Source organism: Mangifera indica, chromosome 10, assembly GCF_011075055.1.
Source record: "Mangifera indica cultivar Alphonso chromosome 10, CATAS_Mindica_2.1, whole genome shotgun sequence".
Taxonomy (NCBI): domain Eukaryota; kingdom Viridiplantae; phylum Streptophyta; class Magnoliopsida; order Sapindales; family Anacardiaceae; genus Mangifera; species Mangifera indica.
Genome location: NC_058146.1, coordinates 3,144,333 through 3,165,196, shown reverse-complemented (window position 1 = coordinate 3,165,196; position 20,864 = coordinate 3,144,333). Strand labels below are relative to the sequence as shown.

At 33.7% G+C, this 20,864-nt stretch overlaps 3 protein-coding genes across 4 annotated transcripts; all 3 read left to right on the top strand.

The window, feature by feature from the left end:
• Positions 1 to 1,010: 1,010 nt before the first annotated feature.
• On the top strand, positions 1,011 to 2,949 carry LOC123228327 (protein SHI RELATED SEQUENCE 1-like). The gene is made up of 2 exons (XM_044653681.1): positions 1,011 to 2,120; positions 2,315 to 2,949. The coding sequence occupies exons 1-2, from the start codon at positions 1,844 to 1,846 to the stop codon at positions 2,671 to 2,673; spliced, it is 636 nt and encodes a 211-aa protein (XP_044509616.1). The 5' UTR covers positions 1,011 to 1,843; the 3' UTR covers positions 2,674 to 2,949.
• Positions 2,950 to 7,067: 4,118 nt separating this feature from the next.
• On the top strand, positions 7,068 to 12,544 carry LOC123227137 (DNA replication licensing factor MCM4-like). Of its 2 annotated transcripts, none has more exons than XM_044651823.1 (18): positions 7,068 to 7,204; positions 7,286 to 7,969; positions 8,061 to 8,189; positions 8,267 to 8,348; positions 9,056 to 9,188; positions 9,269 to 9,340; positions 9,431 to 9,553; positions 9,629 to 9,742; positions 9,862 to 10,074; positions 10,160 to 10,258; positions 10,521 to 10,681; positions 10,834 to 10,930; positions 11,014 to 11,175; positions 11,560 to 11,640; positions 11,724 to 11,802; positions 11,900 to 12,036; positions 12,123 to 12,176; positions 12,262 to 12,544. In XM_044651823.1, exons 1-18 carry the CDS (start codon positions 7,165 to 7,167, stop codon positions 12,334 to 12,336), a joined length of 2,535 nt encoding a protein of 844 aa, XP_044507758.1. In that variant the 5' UTR covers positions 7,068 to 7,164; the 3' UTR covers positions 12,337 to 12,544. The 2 variants fall into 2 exon arrangements, with proteins under 2 accessions (XP_044507758.1, XP_044507759.1); XM_044651824.1 differs by having other exon boundaries at positions 7,075 to 7,201.
• Positions 12,545 to 13,600: 1,056 nt separating this feature from the next.
• LOC123228020 (V-type proton ATPase subunit a2-like) lies at positions 13,601 to 20,828 on the top strand. The gene is made up of 18 exons (XM_044653206.1): positions 13,601 to 13,904; positions 14,241 to 14,285; positions 14,506 to 14,628; positions 14,722 to 14,829; positions 15,111 to 15,221; positions 15,324 to 15,485; positions 15,719 to 15,856; positions 16,227 to 16,334; positions 16,450 to 16,557; positions 16,701 to 16,849; positions 18,206 to 18,359; positions 18,478 to 18,638; positions 18,738 to 18,944; positions 19,067 to 19,250; positions 19,330 to 19,413; positions 19,507 to 19,700; positions 19,963 to 20,022; positions 20,382 to 20,828. The coding sequence occupies exons 1-18, from the start codon at positions 13,743 to 13,745 to the stop codon at positions 20,584 to 20,586; spliced, it is 2,463 nt and encodes an 820-aa protein (XP_044509141.1). The 5' UTR covers positions 13,601 to 13,742; the 3' UTR covers positions 20,587 to 20,828.
• Positions 20,829 to 20,864: the final 36 nt, after the last annotated feature.

Here is a 20,864-nt window from a genome sequence, read left to right as displayed (position 1 = left end):
TATATTTTCCCGTACATAAAATAATATAATTGTAAATATAGATCTTTGACTAACGGATCAAATAACATTAAAAACTCTGATGTGTCACATTTGTTTCATTTTTATCTGTAATCAATATAATGGATAACAGAATAACTTCATAGTTTCCATCTCTATTATAATAATTTATCTTGTGCAAGACTCTATATTTACATATTTCTATTTGATGAAGAAAAAATATATCAATAATTTGATGTTAAAACAAGGGCTCTCATTCAAATTACTTGCACCCCATCAATATTTGATATACCATTCTTCCAACACCTTGTAGAAGAAGAGCAAAACTTGAAATCCGTCAATGTGAGATAAGGTATCTTTTTCTAGACTCCTTTCACCTTTCAAAAAGAGTCAAGAAAGACCTCGAAGTGTCATATCTCCTAAAATATGTTGATGCAATGTATAAACAATTCACATCATAAAAAGATCAAAACTCTTGCATGTAAAACTTTTTATGTTAATTTATGACATGAATATAGTTTTTTAAATAAAGAGGTCTACCTACCTTGAAAAGTTTGCTCATACTTTGAACTCACCATTATTTAATATATAGACAACTATTAATGTACAAAGATTAACTGATGTTAGACAGAAAACTCATATCTTAGGTAAGAGATTATTACATAAATCTCTTTTTCTTCAATTTTATCTATAACCATATGAGATAATAAGATTTTATTTTAATTTAACTTTAAAATATTGACAAAAGAATTTAATCTTTTATTTTTTATATTTAAAAATATTTTCATTATTAATTAAACTACCCATTAAGATTTATTTAAAATTATTTATTATTTTAATTAAATAAGAGGTATTTTGACCTTAAAAATTTAACAACTAGTAAAACGAAGTGTTAAATTTGCAAGAGTAATCATCAAACCCTTACTCTAGAATATATATATTTTTTTCATAGGATACAAGAAAAATGGACACAGAGAGTAGGCGAGAGGGGAGGACCTAGCTCTAGCTCAAGCTACCTCATAACCCTAATAAAAAAGAAGGCCTGAGAAATTAAAAAAAGAAGAGAAATTAGCCCGGTTATTGTGGGTTGAAGGACGACTAACAGTGAAAAACGTCAGTTCTGACTGCCAGTGGATGTGATATCTGAAATGAAATGAAATCCCAACTCAAGGGCCAACAGTCACCATCTCTAAACGACACTACAGTGAAACTGTTTAAATCTTTACATGGTATTTCTACCTCGCAAAGCTAACCGTTTTGGCACCTCAAAACTCATGGTGGTTCAGGTTAATTTCTTTTTTCCTTTTTCTCTTTTCCTCAATTCCCCCACTAAACAAAATACATACAGCCAAAATAGTAGTCTAATCTTTGCCTCCTTGCCCTTGTGATCACCCAAACATTATTATCATTATTAATAAAGAAAGATAGAAAGGGAAAAAAATGAAGGAAAAAGAGACTTCATTTTGCTTTGTGTATGTGTTTTGTTATTTCTCTGGTTAATTTTTCTAGGTTTTGTGCGGAACTTGGGCAAATTCTTGCAGGTTGATGCTGTTTTGAAGGGATTGTGCTGTTTTTATTCTATTATATCATACTCTTGTAAGTGCTTTGATTTGTGCATAACACCAAAAAAATTCCTTCCAGTCTTAGGTTATATATAAAAATTAATTATTATCAGTTTTCGACTGAAAAAGGTACGAGCCATGATGGTAAACTGATCAGACTGAAATTAAACTGCATGATATATAAATATTTACACATACCCACCTCCATTTATATAAGCTGCAGAACCAGAAAGCCTCTCTTGCTTGCAAAGTGGAAGAAGAATGAGTGTTGAAGGGTGGTGAAGATGATGAGAGAAGGAGGTGATTTAGGAGGGAGTAAAAGATGTCAAGACTGTGGCAACCAAGCGAAGAAAAACTGTCTGTACATGAGATGCAGGAGTTGCTGTAAAAAGAGAGGGTTTCAATGCCAAACTCACATCAACAGTACTTGGATTCCTGCTTATAGAAGGCGCCAGCAGTATCATCAACAGCTTCTTACTATTCAAGAAGCACAGCAGCAGCACCTACATCTTCAGGAACAAAACCCTAAAAGGCTTAGAGAAAATATTTCTTCATCATCAGGTATACAGTCTCTTAGATCTATCTGTATCATTTGCGTGTTTTCGATATGCAGCATCAATAGCGACTTCAATCAATAGCCCTAGCTGCAAAAACTGCTGTTCTTCTGATCTACTGTTACTAGAATGTGATTTCTAAAAACAAAAAACAGTTCATAGATTTAATGCTAGTTTAATGATGTGTTTTGTTAATTATAGGGTTACAAGTGGGGAGTTTTCCAGCAGAAATGAGCTCAAGTGCTACATTTCACTGTGTTAGAGTGAGCTCCATTGATGATGCAATTGATCAGTATGCATATCAGACAAGTGTGAGTATTGGAGGACATATTTTCAAGGGAATTCTCTATGATCAAGGCCCTGATCAAAGCAACAATTACACTGCGGGTGAGAGCTCTTCCAGTGAGCCACATCAACAACATGATCCATTTAATATTGCTGCTACTGATCTAAACACCACCATTTCAGCTCCTACAAGGAATGACTATCCTCCTCCTTATACATTCCCTTTCAGCCCTTTCATGACCGGTACGCAATTTTTCCCACACCCGAAATCTTAACAACGAGCAATACAACAATATGTTCCTGCACTTTTGAGCACAAAATTTGGTACATAGATAATATATAATTATGTGATTGGTTGTGACTTTATTCTTAATTTAAAATTATTCAATCACATGATAATATATCATTTATCTATCCAATTATATACTCAAAAATGTGTATACATAATTTTATTGAATCTTATTAAGTTTGGTTGTATCTTTTATCAAGAACATCATCATGTCATTTTTTTTCTTATTCTTGTTATTGTTGTTGCCCTAGCAAGAATGATATATGATTTGTCTTCAAGGCTTGAATTATATGATCTTCTTTGAGATATATGCACTTGATTAAAATATAATATGCTGTTGATAGGTTTTGCAGTTTGTCTTCTTGTTGAAGTCTTTATCCATTTTCTCTTCTAAGATAAGATTATTTCACTTAATTAATGTTTGTCAACTTCGAAGCAACTTTTCCCCAGAATTCCCGTTCCTTTGCTGGGTTGAACCCTGACTGTATATCAGCCTCTTTTATATTTCTGAGAGAGAAACTATAAAGATTTTCCAGAGAACTTTTATCTATTTAGTTGTTTCACCAATGCACATGGGCATCAAACCCAAAATATTCATCTAGAATACACACAACACACAATTATGCATAAACCCTTATGAACTCTTCAATATATGCTAAGGGCAATATTATGTATATATAATTTTCATATATAAATGAGTATATATATAAAGTATCATCATATGATTTAATGTTATTTTATCATTAATTTAAAATCATTCAAATATATGATAACATATTATATGCACACCTATTTGTATATTCAAATGTATAGTTTTATTGATATATTAATGTAAATGTGTGGATATATACAAAGAAATGCAACCTGCAGCTGCAATTTTGCTTGCTTAACTTCCAAGCGTGATATTGTTGCCACTATTCTATTGATTTTTCAGCGCTTCAAACAGTTAATCTCCTGTTTGATTCTAATTATAATTGATATCAGTAGCCTACTGTTCAGCTGGTAGCTAGGGTGATGGGATTATTTTAAGTTATTCTGATGCATGCATGTGCATTTGAACAAATTCTTCTTTCTAGTTTCTACCAATTTAGCTTTTCGCATGCAATAGATTTGAATATATATATATATATATATACACACACACACACAAAGTACAGCATTTACATACATATAAATATGATAATGGTTAAAACTTAGAAGTTGAGGAGAACCGAGCATAGGGGCTATGAGAGCTAAGCCTCTCAAGGCTGAATATTTTAAGGGTTTAGACAGAAAAAAGACTGGTTATATTAGGCATCTTGTGAAATTTTAGATCATGACAGTAACTTTAATTGGAAACCACTGAGTAAGCTCCATGCTTATTATTTTATAGAGCAAAAGATAATTGATACCCACTGGAATATGAATATCTATATATATTTATATATATATATCCTCTTCAGTTCTTGGAAAAAAGAACCAGCTGCTACTGGTAAATTATATTCAGAGAAGTCATTGTTCTCCAGTTTTTAATACACCCTTTCCCTATTTAGTCATCAAGAAAATGTGTGTGTGTGTGTGTGTGTGTGTGTGTATATATATATATATATATATATATATATATTTATATGTATGTATGTATAAGTAGCCCAAAAGTAAGCTATGCAACTCAAGTTAAAGGCGAAGCCAAGTTTTTTATGCTTATTCAAAACCCTAAATAGTTCAAATTAAAGTAAGCTTTCTATGTTTTTGTCTATAATTTATTTTTTAAACCTCAATTTATTGTGATATTTTTTTTAAGTAATTTTCATAAAGTTTTATAAATGTGATAGAGATTCGAACTCTGATCTTTTATCTAAAATTCTAATATAATTTATTATAATCTTGATTATTAAAATTGAAGTGTGGTAATGAAAGTGGTTGATCATTGGCCAAATTTGTACCAAACTACTGTAAATGTGATTAAGCTATTAATTATTAATAAAATTATACGTACTCATATGTTATTATGTGATTGAATGATTTTAAATTAAAAATAAAATAACATTATGTCACATAATGATATATCATCCGTGAATATGTATTGTGTATTAAAAATAAATACACATAATATTATGCATTAAGTATATATAAAATCTACTAGTGCAAGGAGTTAAAATATAGAAGCATGCTAATGCAAATAGTTAGCATGCAATATAATTATTATTAATTAATTTAATTAATATAGAAGAAAGCTAATTAATCAACCTTTCTAATACTTTTTTTTAGTGTGGGCATGGGTATGCTTTCATCCGCTTTTGTACAAGTGATGTGAAATATTAAAATAAGACTGATCAAATAACCTGTTAATTAGTAGTTTTGTATATATAAATCATATCGTTTGAAAATACTAAAATAAAATTGATTAAATAACATAGATTAGTAATCTCAGACGATATAAAATGTACATATAAACCCAATATTTTTTATATATTTTCTTGACGTGAGATTTGAGAGATAATGAACGGTGAAAACATTTACAAAAACTCTAGTTTTTTCAAAATAAATAGTTGAGTTGGTGTTTTTCTTTCGGAGTTTGAATTCAAGAAATGATGAATTCATAAAAATACTGTAATGCTATAACACTACTTCAACATAAAATGATTAAACCAACAACATGAAACTTGTAAATTATCATAACCAAAAAACTAGGGGTTTAATCATTCTGGTTAGTGCTTAATCAGAAACTTTGACCATTGTTGTCACCAAACGGATTTGACGTACACCTAACTCATCATTTTAATGGTGAATTTTAGTCTGCGGTTCAACTGCTGCAAACAAACGGTATGGGGTAGTTAAGTTGCCATATTTGTCATTGACTGCCTGATCCTGAGGCATGATATGTCTTAAGCTTCTCGATGACAGCAGAGTGTTATATATATAATTTTTATGTGTAAATAATAATACATTATTAAATAATTAAATAGTTAAAAATTAAAAATAAAATAATATTTAATTATATAATAATATATCATTATTTATACATAAAATTGTATACATAAATTAATTGTTTGATGTTATCCGTCAAAAGCGCCAATAATAGCTTCTAATGGCAATTATTGTTCTATATAAAGGAAATTTTTTTTATGACACTTGCCAATCATTCGGTTTGTGTCCCTCCTTTTGGCTCACCATTTTCATTTCCATACATCATGCAATCCCACTTAACTAGCTAGAAGACCTACGAAAAGATAACAAAATTTAGTTGAGAAAAAAAAGAAAAATGGCTTTATAATTATTTTTATAGTTATCAGTATCTTATGACATATGATATATATTTTATAATATAATATAATATAATACGATTAAAATTAGATTCAAATCAAACCAAACTTAAACTCAATTCGATTGCTAATCAAACAAGTATGAGCTTGAGCTCAGGTTCAACAAGCTTAAAAATGGTTTGTTTGAGCTCAACTCGCTTATGAGCTGAGTTGTCTGTGAGCTGCTCATGAACTTGGTAAAAAAACTGCCCAAGAGAACTTCTGTAGATTTTAGAAAATCAAATTGTCAGCATGGTAAAAACCTGCCCGACCAAGAGAAGTTCCACAAATTGTAAAAAATCAGATTGTAATGTTAGCAGCATGCTCCTTCCACTTCTATGGAAAATATATATACTATTTGGCAATAGGAAAATCATAGAGGAAAAAACCTCCAAATTAGAAACCCTAATTCCAAAATTATAGTTCAATAAATTCCATCAAATAACTAAGAAATTCAACTAAGTGGAAGGTTGAAGAAGGCTTATGCAGAAAGAAGAAAAGGTCAGAACCCAGAAGATTGAAGAAGAAGTTGAACTGAAGTGGAAGGTTGAAAGCCTGAAATGCGTGTGTGAACTCTTCTTTGGTGGCAAACCTATGAGAAAAAATGACTTTCCCCAATCTGTGTGTTTAAAATTTCAAGTTATACGATATAATATATAATACTGATACAGAACGATATATTTTTTTTAAAAAATAATAATATAATATAGATGTATATGAAAAATTTTAAATTTTTCAACGACGTTTATGATATTTTTTAAAATGATGATATATCAATTAGATTTTTTTAATATTATTTTATTTTTTAAGAATTGTGTTATACGATACTATATAATACTCGATATACAATACAAAAAATGAAATTTTCTATACATAATTTGACTTCATGCTTATTATTGATCAAATTATATAATATTTTAAAACGATAAAATATTAAAACCAAAAATATTATGAAAAAAAAAAAGAAAAAACCAAATAAGAACAATATAAGATTGGCTGAGCTGGGCCTGGGTTATCCTCAAGACGGGCCGCCTGTTTCCTCAGTCTAATTTCAGATGGGCTTTCAGACCGTTTCATACTAACATGGCACTAAAGTATTAGTCATTTCCCGCCAAATTGTCCCAACAAGCACTTTGTGCCCCCGACTCTGTCGTCCCAACTATCAAGCCCTCTCTCTCCCCTCGCGATTTGTCGCCATGGCTTCCGATTCAGATTACGCCAATTTCAGCAATGGTGGTAAATACTTAAAACCATTTTATCTTTACAAAGAGCATAACTCGAAATAATAAACAATTGCTTTTATTTTTATTTTATCAGGTCCGTCTTCTCCAGATGACTCGTTTTCGACTCCCATCGACAACACTTTCTCTTCACCCGCCAACAATTCACACCCTCGTCGGGGCCGTGGTGGTGGAAGGCGCCGGTCCTTGACATCATCAGCCTATGCGACTACTCCACCTGCCAATCACTCCCGCTTCGCCTCTTCAGCGGAGACGCCAACCACTACTCCATCGCGTTCCAGTCGCAGATCCAGCGGACGAAAATCAGCCATGTCTCCGTCTTCAACGGACGACGCCCCGCCTAGTTCAGAAGCCGGGGATGACATGGACGAAGCTACCCCTACCTTCGTTTGGGGAACTAATATTAGTTTTCAAGATGTGAAGGGGGCAATTCAGATGTTTTTGAAGCATTTTAGAGAGAGTGCAGAGTTGTTGAGTGGCAGTGAGAGTGAAGTTTATAGAGAAGGAAAGTATATGAGGACTATTAACAGGGTTCTTGAAATGGAAGGAGAGTGGATTGATGTTGATGCACATGACGTGTTTGATTATGATTCTGATTTGTATAATAAAATGATTAGGTACCCTCTTGAGGTTTTGGCCATTTTTGATATTGTGTTGATGGATATTGTTAGTTTGATTAATCCTCTGTTTGACAAGCATGTGCAAGTTAGGATTTTTAATCTTAAGAGCTCTACTTCAATGCGGAATCTCAACCCATCTGGTTAGTTTTTTTTTTTTTAATTGGTATTTTGATGATTGAATTTTGTGCAATGAAGATTTTGGCTGATTTCGTTTTGGTCATATTTGGTTAGATATTGAGAAGATTGTCTCATTGAAGGGTATGATTATTCGGTGTAGTTCAATAATACCTGAGATTAGGGAGGCGGTATTCCAGTGTCTTGTATGTGGGTACTATTCAGACCCTGTTGTGGTCGATAGAGGTAATTTCATTGGCTGTTTGGTTTATTGGTTTACTTCTGTTGCATATATTGTTTGCTTGACAATTGTGTGTCATCAGGACGAATAAATGAGCCTACACAATGCTCAAAGCAAGAGTGTATGGCTAAAAACTCTATGACAATGGTGCACAATCGATGCAGGTAACTTGAAGCTTTAATTTTTCCTAGGTTGATTGACTGAATGGGGGAGCAAATTGCAGTGATACTAGAACTAAGCTAGTTGATCAATTGAATGATTTATGTACTCGAGGATATTTTTTGTGGCATTTCGTTTTACTGGTATCTTTGATTTGTTGGAAGGATTCATTATCACCATCTTGTCAAACCACTGAATCCTTTTTGTCACTTTGAAATGAACTATTAAAAGTTTATCTTTTGGTTTTCTGTTGTCTTATAATTGGGAATCTGCTGATTAGTTTTAAATCAAATAATTGAGACAGTATGCCATATTACTATTACATTTGAGGCATCATTCTCTTGGTGTAAACCCTTGTTTCCAATACACGGACCTCCTACCTGAAATCATCATGTTCTCTCTTGAATGAAATGTTATTGGCCACATTTTGGGAAAGACTAAGCATTTTATCTATTGTACTAGATTTAAATGGATTGCACCAATTTGAAGTCTTCATACCAAATGTGGAAGCTTCAAGCCATACCATACACCAAATTCTTTGCAAAATTAGACAGTAGTACGCATTTTGAAATGTTATGAGAGGTAAGGATGGACAATACTTATTAGTAAAAGCTGAATTGATTGGCAAAATTGTTCCCTAAGGAAGGCAGAAATTTACGGTTTGATAGGATAACTATGAGAATATAACGACTCCTACTGGTTCAAAATTTAGGTTTGCAGATAAGCAAATCTTTAGGCTTCAGGAGACACCTGATGAGATCCCTGAGGGTGGAACACCACATACTGTGAGCTTATTGATGCATGACAAGCTGGTGGACGCTGGAAAGCCGGGTGACAGAGTTGAGGTGAAGCCCCAGTATGTCATGTTGTATGATCATAAAACAGTGCCAGATAATTCTGGTTATTTCTTTTCATGTTTCAACAGGTCACTAGGATTTACAGGGCTATGAGTGTTCGAGTTGGACCAACACAGAGAACTGTGAAATCGTTGTTTAAGGTATATATTTTATTCGCTCTTCCACTTAATTTGAATCTTTTTAATATTGATATGGTTCGAATGTAAAGGAGTTCCTTCTTTTTATTGCAGACATATATTGATTGTCTTCATATAAAGAAAACAGACAAGTCAAGAATGCTGTTTGAGGATCATACGGACATTGATAATAGCCAGCCTAGAATTGAGGAAGAAATCCATTTTGATGAGTCAAAGGTATATCACTTTCTCCTTAGTGAAATGTTCAATTTCTGTTGTATATAGCAAGCACATGCACTTTTGATGTTGCAGGTGGAACAATTGAAAGAGCTGTCAGAGCGACCTGACATATATGAAACACTGACCAGGTCTTTGGCACCAAATATCTGGGAGTTGGATGATGTGAAGAAAGGTCTTCTTTGCCAGGTATTACTATAGTTTGTCCCAAAATGTAAGGAATTCTTTCTTGAGATTCCAATATGTTAATTAATATCATAAAAATCTGCACTTCAATACTGATGTTGAGTTTATTAACCTCAATGTAGCTTTTTGGTGGGAATGCTTTGAAGTTGCCATCAGGTGCTAGTTTCCGTGGTGACATCAATATCCTTCTTGTTGGTGATCCTGGAACCAGCAAGTCCCAATTGCTCCAATATATCCACAAACTCTCTCCTCGAGGCATTTACACCAGTGGAAGAGGAAGCTCTGCTGTTGGTTTGACAGCTTATGTCACAAAAGATCCTGAAACCGGGGAGACTGTATGATAAGATCTTTTATGTGATTTTTCTATCATCTATATAGTGAAATTGTGAAAGATTTTAACATTAATGACTTAATTCATAGGTTCTGGAGAGTGGAGCCTTGGTTCTGAGTGATAGGGGTATTTGCTGCATTGATGAATTTGACAAAATGTCTGAGAATGCAAGGAGCATGTTACATGAGGTTGGTTCTCATCTTAATTTTGATCAAGTTTTGTGCCTAGTATAATTTATATCTAGAAAAGTCCTTTTCATAAGCTTGTCCTTGTTTGGGATTTCCTTGATCTAATAGTATGTTTGAACAAAGGTTATTTTATGATGGAATTTAAAGCATGGTCTTGTCATTTTGTCTTGGAAATACATTCATCATTCTTTTTCACATATTTTAGCATTTTAGTCTCCATATACCTTCTGATGGATGTTAAATTTGACTTGAATTCTCCCAGGTGATGGAGCAGCAAACTGTTTCAATAGCAAAGGCTGGAATAATTGCTTCCCTTAATGCCAGGACTTCTGTATTGGCTTGTGCAAATCCTAGTGGTTCACGCTATAACCCTCGCTTGTCTGTGATCGATAATATACACCTTCCTCCTACCTTGTTATCTAGGTGAGAAAATCATATATATTCCATGCAACTAGTTAGGATATTGACTTGTGCTTTTGGTAAAGTATCAATACATAATAATGCCAGCATACTTATTGAAAGTACTGCATGACCCATTGCTAACTAGAACTAATTCAACTGCTGATCCTTTGCAGGTTTGATTTGATCTACTTAATTCTTGACAAAGCTGATGAACAGACAGATAGGCGTCTTGCCAAGCATATTGTAGCTCTACACTTTGAGAATCCTGAGGTCTGATTAACTGTCAGAAGGCTCTTGTTATTGGGCCTATGTCTGGCAATTTTTGCTCATCAGTATATTGTATTTACTTGCAGAGTGTAGAACAGGATGTCCTAGATGTAGCTACATTGACTGAATATGTGAGCTATGCCCGAAAGCATATTCATCCAAAGTTATCTGATGAAGCTGCTGAAGAGTTGACCCGAGGATATGTTGAGATGAGAAGAAGAGGAAATTTCCCGGGCAGTAGCAAAAAGGTTTGGTGCTATCTTGCTATTTATTACATTTCCTACTGAAGTTCTCATGTATGCTTTTGTGACACAACTGATATTGAATCTGGTAAACTCAAAGAGTTCTTTTTTTATCAAGTAACTTAAGGGCATTGAGAATAATCTGTGGACTGAATGTCTTTTTTCCTACACATATGACTTTACTCTCTACGTGGCTTTGTTCTTGATATTTTCCTGATCTATTGGCAAATATCTTTGTCCAATTTGATAACTGTCACATGCTCTGGGGCTTCTCAAATACAGAGTCTTAATAAATCTTTGAATGCGATTTAGTTATATATCAAATTCTTTCTAGTTTTCAAATTTGTAGAAGTGCCCATATTTTCATGTCTTGGATTGCTAATTTAACAGGTGATAACAGCAACACCTAGGCAAATTGAGAGTTTGATACGCCTTAGTGAGGCCTTGGCTCGCATTCATTTCTCAGAATGGGTTAGTATTTCATGCCCTAGTGATTCTTGACTGCAACAGTGGTTCAACATGAATGTAATAAATTTATGTTATGGTGGAAGCAGGTTGAAAAGCGTGATGTAATGGAGGCATTTCGGCTCCTGGAAGTTGCAATGCAACAGTCAGCTACGGATCATTCTACCGGTAATTTCTTAAAAGCACTTGTATCACTATTTTGTTTGATCTTGTTTTCAACTGACATAAACATGATATGATAATGTTCTTGTAACTCTCTGTAAAGGAACTATTGACATGGATCTCATAACTACCGGAGTTTCGGCAAGTGAACGGATGAGACGAGATAATTTGGTATCAACAACACGCAACATAATCATGGAGAAGATGCAACTTGGAGGACCTGCACTGCGTTTGATGGAGGTGTGCTAATTTACTTGAAGTAACCTCATTGTATTTTATATCATGAAAAGCACAAAATCACACTTGAATCAACTTAAATTATGTAGTTACTGGAAGAGCTGAAGAAGCTGAGTGCTGGAATTGAACCTCACCTTCAAGATGTAAGTATAAACCACCCTTTCTCTCACCCTCAAGCTGAGTTTAGTGAATGAACTGACTGATGGCTATTCTTGCTGCGTAATTCAGCTGAGAGGTGCACTTACAACTCTTGCAAGCGAGGGATTTGTAGTTGTCCATGGCGAAGTTGTGAAAAGAATATGATCTGAATTCACGGATTACTTGTTATGTGAAGGCCTATATACACAGAGCTTAACCTGCTGACAAGAAACTGCTGCACGTAAGCTGTACCTTTTGGTTAATATGAGTGTATATGTTTCTTTTTGCAGTTGAGCTATCATGTTCAATTTATTGGTACAGCAAGAGAAGTGAATAGAAAAGAGGTGATTGGATCACTGAAATTCAGTGTTTACACTGCCAGCCATTACATCACTTTCTTTAATTGATAAACATGGAAGATAGGGACTACATTATACTCTGTTTCTTTAATTGATAAACATGAAATTCAGTTATACTCTTAACTAACATTACAAAATATACTCTTTAAGAAATTTGATATGAAATTTGACAAATGTCATTCTATTTTGCATGATAAAATATAGAAATTCGTTTATTTGGTAAATATTCATTACACTCAATTTAAAAGTCTCTAGTATCAAAAGATATAACTAAAAATACAAAATGTATTCTTAAAAATTTGATATAAATTTTGACAGGTATTAATTTATTTCACATGATGAAGTCACTATAACCCTTGTGATAAATTATCAATAAACCCTACATTTTTATATTACTCTTCATTTTGAAACATAATTCATAATTTATATTCAACACACCACAAAATAATATTAATAAAACTGTGTGTGATGTGTAATATATTATTATATGATATTATATGTATATTCAAATTGGGAGATTTCAAAAATTACAACTATTATATTTGATAAATTAAGATTTTACAAACGTAATAATCGAAGTTTTATAAATGAGATAGAGACACAAATCTAAATTTTCACTTTAAAAATTTTACCAATTTCGCTACTTGCATAGAAGTTTATCAACTTTCTTTAATTAGCTTGAATTTTGATTTTTTTAATATTTTAATGAATTATATATATAAATAATGAATAAAAACTTAATATTATTATGCAATTGAATTAAAAATAAAATAAAATAAAATTCAATCCCATCATGATTTGGGTATAAATTGGAATGGGTTAAAATGGTATTTAATTTAATTAATTTTCCAATAATTACCCATAACTTAACAAATATAATTTTTTGAGCAATATTATGTATACCTATTTTTAGTACATAATTCATGTATACAGTGATATGTTATCATATAAGTGGATGATTTTAAAACATGTGTCCTCATATGATAAAAAAATATCTAATCATATAATAATATCTTATTTATATATATAAATTATGTATAAAAAATATACACACATAGTTTTATTGTAATTTTTTCTGTCTGTCTCGTATCATCATCAATCAACGATATTTTCTCTATTTCACCCGTGTGTGGTTTTGCTCAGCGCGTTCCGTCGCAAGTTGAGAGAGCCTGATCGAATCCACGTTAAATCGCATCAGACGCTGTGGCGTTAATGGCGGAGAGGCACGGAGGAGTAGTAGGCAGCGGATGCTGCCCGCCGATGGATCTGTTCCGATCTGAGCCGATGCAATTGGTCCAAATTATCATCCCTATCGAGTCCGCTCACGTCACTGTCTCCTATCTTGGTGAACTCGGCCTTGTTCAGTTCAAAGATGTACTTACACTCTATGATTATGAATTTCACTTCATTTTTTTCTATTTGAGGTCTCGAATTTTGTAGTAATTGAATAATTTGGTGTTTTGGACTAGGCTTTTTCTCGGGTGTTATTTTTTGTTTGAAATTTCTTTTATTCATGTTGATTGGGAGAGTTAAATTGAATGATCTGCTGCTTTGTAATTAACTAATGCTACTGAGTTATACCTAGAAATGTTGGAGGTTTTACGTTCTTGTTTGTTGATGAGATTAGTTGTGAAGTTAACTTTTACTTGGGAAACTGTGATTTGTTAGTTGGAATGTGACTGATGTCGTGTGTGCAATGTGTTCTTTCAGCTTAATGCGGAGAAGAGTCCATTTCAACGAACCTATGCTGCTCAGGTTTGTGATCATTTTTTTATTATATTTTTAGTTCTCATCTTCTATGCTTCTAGCTACTTTGTATCAGATTGAGGTGCAAAGTACCGATGATTAACAAAAGAGAAAGTAATCTTAAATCATTTTGTAGTTAACGATCTTACTTCTGGATGGCATGATATTGGGTAGAAATTTAATATTTTGATGTACTGGCATCTGTTACTGATTTATTTTTCTTCTGAAGATAAAAAAATGTGGGGAGATGGCACGCAAGTTACATTTTTTCAAGGATCAAATGCTGAAAGCAGGTTTGACACTGTCATTTAAGTCCACAACAAGAGCTGACAACAATATAGATGACCTAGAGGTGTGTTATGATCTTTATTTATTTATTTACTTAAATGAAGTTGGTAACTTAATCAGTAATACATGATTTCCTTTTTTGTTCTTGGTGTGCTAGGTAAAACTTGGAGAACTGGAGGCAGAGCTGGTTGAAATTAATGCAAATGGAGAAAAACTCCAACGCTCATACAGTGAACTTGCAGAATATAAGCTCGTTTTACATAAGGTACAGATTTGTTAGTCATCGATTATTGTTGTAGTTCTGAAGCCTCAAGTTACACATGACACAAGATCATGAACATCTATCATGATAGAATTGATTTAATAGATTTATTATATTAATATCTTTATGTCATGCAAAGCTACAAAATTCACTATGGTGTGTGGAAAAGAGACTAGAATGTTTCTTTGTGCCATGTCTTTGTTTTCTTAATTTTCTTAATTAAGCTGGATTAGTTATTCACCATGTTCTCATTTTGTAATTATTCATAATCTATCAACTTGTAGGCTGGTGAGTTTTTTTCTTCAGCTCTGCACAGTGCCACAGCTCAGCAGAGAGAAATGGAATCACGGCAAACTGCTGAAGAGATCATTGAAGCACCTTTATTACAAGAGAAAGTAATGACACCAATTTACTTACCTCCTCTCTTTTTTCTGATTACTGGTGCCACCTGTATGCTCTTATATTTCATCATAACATTTTTTCTGTCTGTTTTATAGGATCCGTCGAAGCAAGTAAAATTGGGTTTTCTTGCTGGTCTTGTTCCTAGAGAAAAATCAATGGCATTTGAGAGGATTCTTTTTCGTGCTACTAGGGGTAATGCGTTTTTAAAGCAGGTTGCTGTTGAGGACCCTGTCATTGATCCTGCGTCTGGAGAGAAGGTGAGTCCCAGCAAGACAACATTTTGATAGATACCAAGTATTTTTGGTTCTAATTAAATAAAATTCTAAAAGATGAAAGGTTGTAGTTAGAAATTTGTTTTTGTTTTGTATTTTTAGATAGCTGGGCATCCATACTTGTATAAAATATCCTTCTTCATTCATTTGAATTGTGAAGCAGCAATTTCTTAACCTTTCGGTATTCTTTTAATTGATTTGATAATGCCAATGAGCAGGTTGAGAAAAATGTATTTGTGATTTTCTATTCTGGTGAAAGAGCGAAGAACAAAATCCTGAAAATTTGTGAAGCTTTTGGGGCAAATCGATATCCTTTCTCTGAAGACTGGGAGAAACAAGCTCAGGGAATCACAGAGGTATGCAATGCACTCTAGTTTGATGCTGTTGCATTTTCTTTTTCTTTATGCAGTCCTTGATCAGGACTGCCGCTTGATTATTTTAATGTTTCTTTTTATTATTTATTGGGACATTAATTTCTACATATTCTTTTCCTTCTAAAATTGAAACTTGCTATTTATAAGTGAGTGTTTACAATAAGATGAGTCCATAGCATTTTTTGATGTTCTTGAATAAGGATCATGTTGGACTTAGAATTAAGAAAGTGCAGGAAATCAAGTTGTGATGTGCTTACCAAGTATTCTCTCATTAGAAAATATTATATGTTCAAGTATGATAATTGCATTCCTAAAGCAGAGAACTGAACTTTTTCACTTGTTAAAATTTTAGGTTTCTGGAAGACTCTTAGAATTGAAGACTACTATAGATGCTGGATTGCTTCACCGTGGCAATTTGTTGCAAACTATTGGAGACCAATTTGAGCAGTGGAATCTTTTGGTCTGTCAAAATTTTTATTACTTTTTGAGCTAGTTTTCATCTTTTGGTTCTTTACATTAGATTTGATCAATTCAATGTGTACAGTTTGTTTATATTTTATCTTGAACTCATGAAGGTGAAGAAGGAGAAATCCATCTATCACACTTTGAACATGCTTAGCCTTGATGTGACAAAAAAGTGTCTTGTGGCTGAGGGGTGGAGTCCTGTTTTTGCCACAAAGCAGGTGAATGCTTTCCATTTGTTTCTACAAGCTTTCAACAGAGATCATAGTTGTTCAGCTTAATTAATAAATTAATAATATTGATCTGCTTCAAAGATACTGTTTTGGATTACTTACAAACAAAAAAATCAACCTCATCTGTGCAGATTCAGGAAGCATTGAACCGGGCTGCTTTTGACTCCAACTCACAAGTTGGAGCCATTTTCCAGGTTTTGCATACAAAGGAAGCACCAGCTACTTATTTTCGCACAAACAAATTTACTTCTGCTTTTCAGGAGATTGTTGATGCATATGGGTGAGTTTTATTTTAAGATTATCACCACAACGTTCATCTGAGCAGGAACTCTATAAAAAAAAATTAATTTGTTGTTCTAAATTTGATCATGCAATATGATTCAAATTTAATTAACCTGGTTCTGTTATTTTGTTAACACAAAGCTTAAGTTAAGTTGCTAGGTATTGCCAACAATAGTATGTAAACTCTTAGCTTGGCCCAGATGAAGGAATCTATGTCACCTTCTTGATGCCATTCCTGAGGAATTGTCTACTAGGGAAATTCCAAAAGTACCCAAAAAAGTTCTGCAGCATGAGCCCACATGTCCTTTGTGAGCTACTGCTGGATAAGGAGGTCAGACACATCAGGTGCAGCACATTCTTGTTGAGCTTGTGAAAAGACACAGCATAAGAATTTCTTTGGTTTTAAAGCTTCTGAAATGTTCAATGATCATAACATCCTCTAGAAAATTTTTGCTCCCCCATTGTGTAATCTATAGTTAAGAACTTGTCCAATATAGCCACCAACTGCTGAAAAAGGCAAAAACCAACAAATAAATAAAGTTCTTGGATAGGGGTACTTTATTCTTCAAAGCTTAAATATATTTCTCATTCAGCCTCTTTGTGGAATGTAGCAGTGGGGGATCCCATAGTTGTTGTAAAGTTCATTTTGTGGGTGTATATGTCATACAACAATTGAGGTTAATAGAACAGGCAGCATATATTGAGAAAGCTCCTGAAAAATAGTTTCTGTTTTATGCTGAAGTCTAGGAGAATATTGTTTATTCATTAGTGTATGTTTAAATATTTTAGTACAATGACTCTCTAAGTTATATGAAGTGTAGAGGATGTCCAGTGTATATTCTCACATTGTATTAGAATCTTATATGAATTCTCATCTTACTACTCAGCTCAATCTTACTTAGGACATAATTATCCTTTGAATCTCTTTCTGGGTAATGTGTTTGTAAGTATGTGTATTTATTCTATGCATGTGGCATATGGGAATCTGTATATTTATTTGCCAAGTGAGATCAAATTGATAGCGACTGAACTCTGTTAGGACCTAGTGTCTTAGGGGGACACATGCCTGAATTCTAGGGGTGGAATAAATGTATAAAAAGCATAGTTGGGGTTGTTGAGAGGATTGGAGAAAATTAGAGTTTTGGGCAACCTTTGGTTGTAGGCAGCCTCAGGGCTGATTTGGGAGGTTTCCGACCTTAAATGACCGTAATTGGGAGACTGCTGCTCTTCAATTGCTGGTTTATCTATTGTAAATCCCCCTTAGTTTTTCTTTATTTTCTGTGTTTGTTAACTATATGTTTGGGTGAATTTTGGTTGATTTCCTATCAAATTCCATGATAACATGCAATCGCAGGGTGGCCAAGTATCAAGAAGCAAATCCTGGTGTATACACTATTGTCACATTCCCCTTTCTTTTCGCTGTCATGTTTGGTGATTGGGGACATGGAATATGTTTGTTACTTGCATCCTTAGTTTTTATATTCAGGGAGAAGAAACTTTCAAGCCAGGTAATCTCATTGCTTAATTAGTTATTCACCCTTTGCTTGGCGGGTTTTTTGTTTAATTTTTTCCAGTATACAGTTATCTGTCGGCTTTATAGTAAAATTACAATTGTATAAACTGCAGAAGCTTGGAGACATCACAGAGATGACATTTGGTGGTCGTTATGTCATTCTGATGATGGCGCTGTTTTCAATATACACTGGCTTGGTCTATAACGAGTTCTTCTCAGTCCCATTTGAATTATTTGGTCGCTCAGCATATGCCTGCAGAGATCTGTCTTGCAGGTATGTCTAACAGCTTTTGGTGCATAATTTTGTAAAATTTTCCCACCAAAATATATCCTTGTGTTGATAGTGACAGTATTTTGCATTCTTCTTTGGCAGGGATGCTACTACTGCTGGTTTAATTAAAGTACGTGAAACTTACCCATTTGGTGTTGATCCAGTATGGCATGGTACCCGCAGTGAGCTGCCCTTTCTCAACTCTCTGAAGATGAAAATGTCAATTCTTCTTGGGGTGGCGCAGATGAACCTTGGAATCATATTGAGTTATTTCAATGCAAAATTCTTCAGAAACAGCCTGAACATTTGGTTAGTTTGATATGCTAGTCTGGTTTTCGGCTTGGTTCAGTGGCTTCTATGATCTTCCTGAGCTGTCAGAGTGATTTGTAGTGTATGACTAAAATTTGGTATTTTCTTATGCATTTGTCCAGGTTTCAGTTTATTCCACAGATGATATTTTTAAACAGCTTGTTTGGCTATCTATCACTCCTTATTATTGTAAAGTGGTGCACTGGTTCAAAAGCTGATTTATATCACGTTATGATATACATGTTCCTGAGCCCTACTGACGAGTTGGGGGAAAACCAGCTTTTTCCTGCACAAAAAACAACTCAGGTTGCTTTTCCTCCTTTTCAAGATCTTTCACTTGCATATTATGAATCCCACTTATCCATCTTTTGCATTCTATTTCCAGCTTGTGTTGTTATTGCTGGCTCTTGTTTCTGTACCATGGATGCTGTTTCCAAAGCCATTTCTTTTGAAGAAGCAACACGAACAGGTAAGCTGGACGGTTTCTGCTCTCTGATTCCTTATATATGTTTTAGAGATTTTTCCCCCTTTTCCTCCACTTCTAATAGTCATTTTTCCTCAGAGGCACCAAGGTGAATCGTATATATTACTTCAGAGCACTGATGATTCTCTTCAAGCAGAAGCTAACCATGATACCCATGGTCATGAAGAATTTGAGTTCACTGAAGTTTTTGTACATCAACTAATCCACACCATCGAGTTTGTACTTGGAGCAGTTTCAAACACAGCTTCATACCTTCGTTTATGGGCTTTGAGGTATGTAATTATGAGATTGATTTATCAATTGTATTTTCTAAATTAGATCAATATTTCCATATCTTAATGGAATATTAAATATAGTAGGAATCAGCTCTACCTTTTTTGTGTGATTGCAGAGACACCTATCTTATCTGCCCTTATGATCACTAAATTTTAACATATATCGCTTGATAGACTAGTCACTTCATTAAATTGGAGCTGCTTTTGTTAATGAAGGTTGATAATGCATTTTTCCTGTGTTCTTGTTTACTCTCTGCAGTCTTGCCCATTCAGAACTGTCCAGTGTATTCTATGAGAAGGTCCTCATGCTCGCTTGGGGGTAAGTTGATACATTTTTAAAAATGAAGCTACATTTTCATGTTGTCAAAAGTAGTTGCAGGTTATAAGAATAACTAAATGAAGATATTATTGTAACTATACAGTAGATAAAAACAACTGTAGTTCAATTTAAGATATTACTTTGAATATATGTTATAGTTAAATTTAGAACAAATCGACCAAGTTAAGCATGTCTTGGAAAGTCATACTTCTGCTTTAACTCATCTTGAGACTTTGATATTCTTAATGTTTTCATGTACCTCTCTGGATTATTACCCTCAATAAGATGGCTACGGATTCTAGCTAAGCAATCAAGTGGATATAGAATATTTGATAACGTAATGTTAATATCTTGTGCAGGTTCAACAACGTAATTATCCTTGCTGTTGGCATCATTGTCTTTATTTTTGCAACTGTTGGTGTGTTGCTAGTGATGGAAACTTTAAGTGCTTTCCTACATGCTTTGCGTCTTCACTGGGTGGAATTTCAGAACAAGTTCTACGAGGGAGATGGTTACAAGTTCTGTCCATTTTCCTTTGCATTACTCAATGATGTAGATGAATGATCCGCTCCATCAAATATTTTGGTCGTTTCTGTAGAAGTTTATGCGGTTGAATTCGCATAGCTATGGATTTGTGTTGATGTTTTCATGTATGGTGGAAGCTCTTGTGTAGTGCCTTTCTACTGGTTGTTTTTTATGGTATTGGGAGGAATAAGCAGTTACCTTGTTAGGCTAGCAGCATTTTATGCGGAAGCCTGGTTAGTGCCATTTGTAAACAATTTCATAATTGATTTCTATTTTATTTATATTAAATAAAAAGTAAATGAAACCCCAAAAAAAAA

What these genes read in the sequence shown, in the direction of transcription:
- LOC123228327 (XM_044653681.1), top strand. Translation starts at nt 1,844, where the DNA reads ATGATGAGAGAAGGAGGTGATTTAGGAGGGAGTAAAAGATGTCAAGAC. An exon ending in AAATATTTCTTCATCATCAG is followed by an intron (nt 2,121 to 2,314) that starts GTATACAGTCTC and finishes TGTTAATTATAG; the next exon opens with GGTTACAAGTGGGGAGTTTT.
- LOC123227137 (XM_044651823.1), top strand. Translation starts at nt 7,165, where the DNA reads ATGGCTTCCGATTCAGATTACGCCAATTTCAGCAATGGTG. An exon ending in ATGGTGCACAATCGATGCAG is followed by an intron (nt 8,349 to 9,055) that starts GTAACTTGAAGC and finishes TTCAAAATTTAG; the next exon opens with GTTTGCAGATAAGCAAATCT. An exon ending in CAAGGAGCATGTTACATGAG is followed by an intron (nt 10,259 to 10,520) that starts GTTGGTTCTCAT and finishes GAATTCTCCCAG; the next exon opens with GTGATGGAGCAGCAAACTGT.
- LOC123228020 (XM_044653206.1), top strand. Translation starts at nt 13,743, where the DNA reads ATGGCGGAGAGGCACGGAGGAGTAGTAGGCAGCGGATGCTGCCCGCCG. An exon ending in AACGAACCTATGCTGCTCAG is followed by an intron (nt 14,286 to 14,505) that starts GTTTGTGATCAT and finishes TTTCTTCTGAAG; the next exon opens with ATAAAAAAATGTGGGGAGAT. An exon ending in AAGCTCAGGGAATCACAGAG is followed by an intron (nt 15,857 to 16,226) that starts GTATGCAATGCA and finishes TTAAAATTTTAG; the next exon opens with GTTTCTGGAAGACTCTTAGA.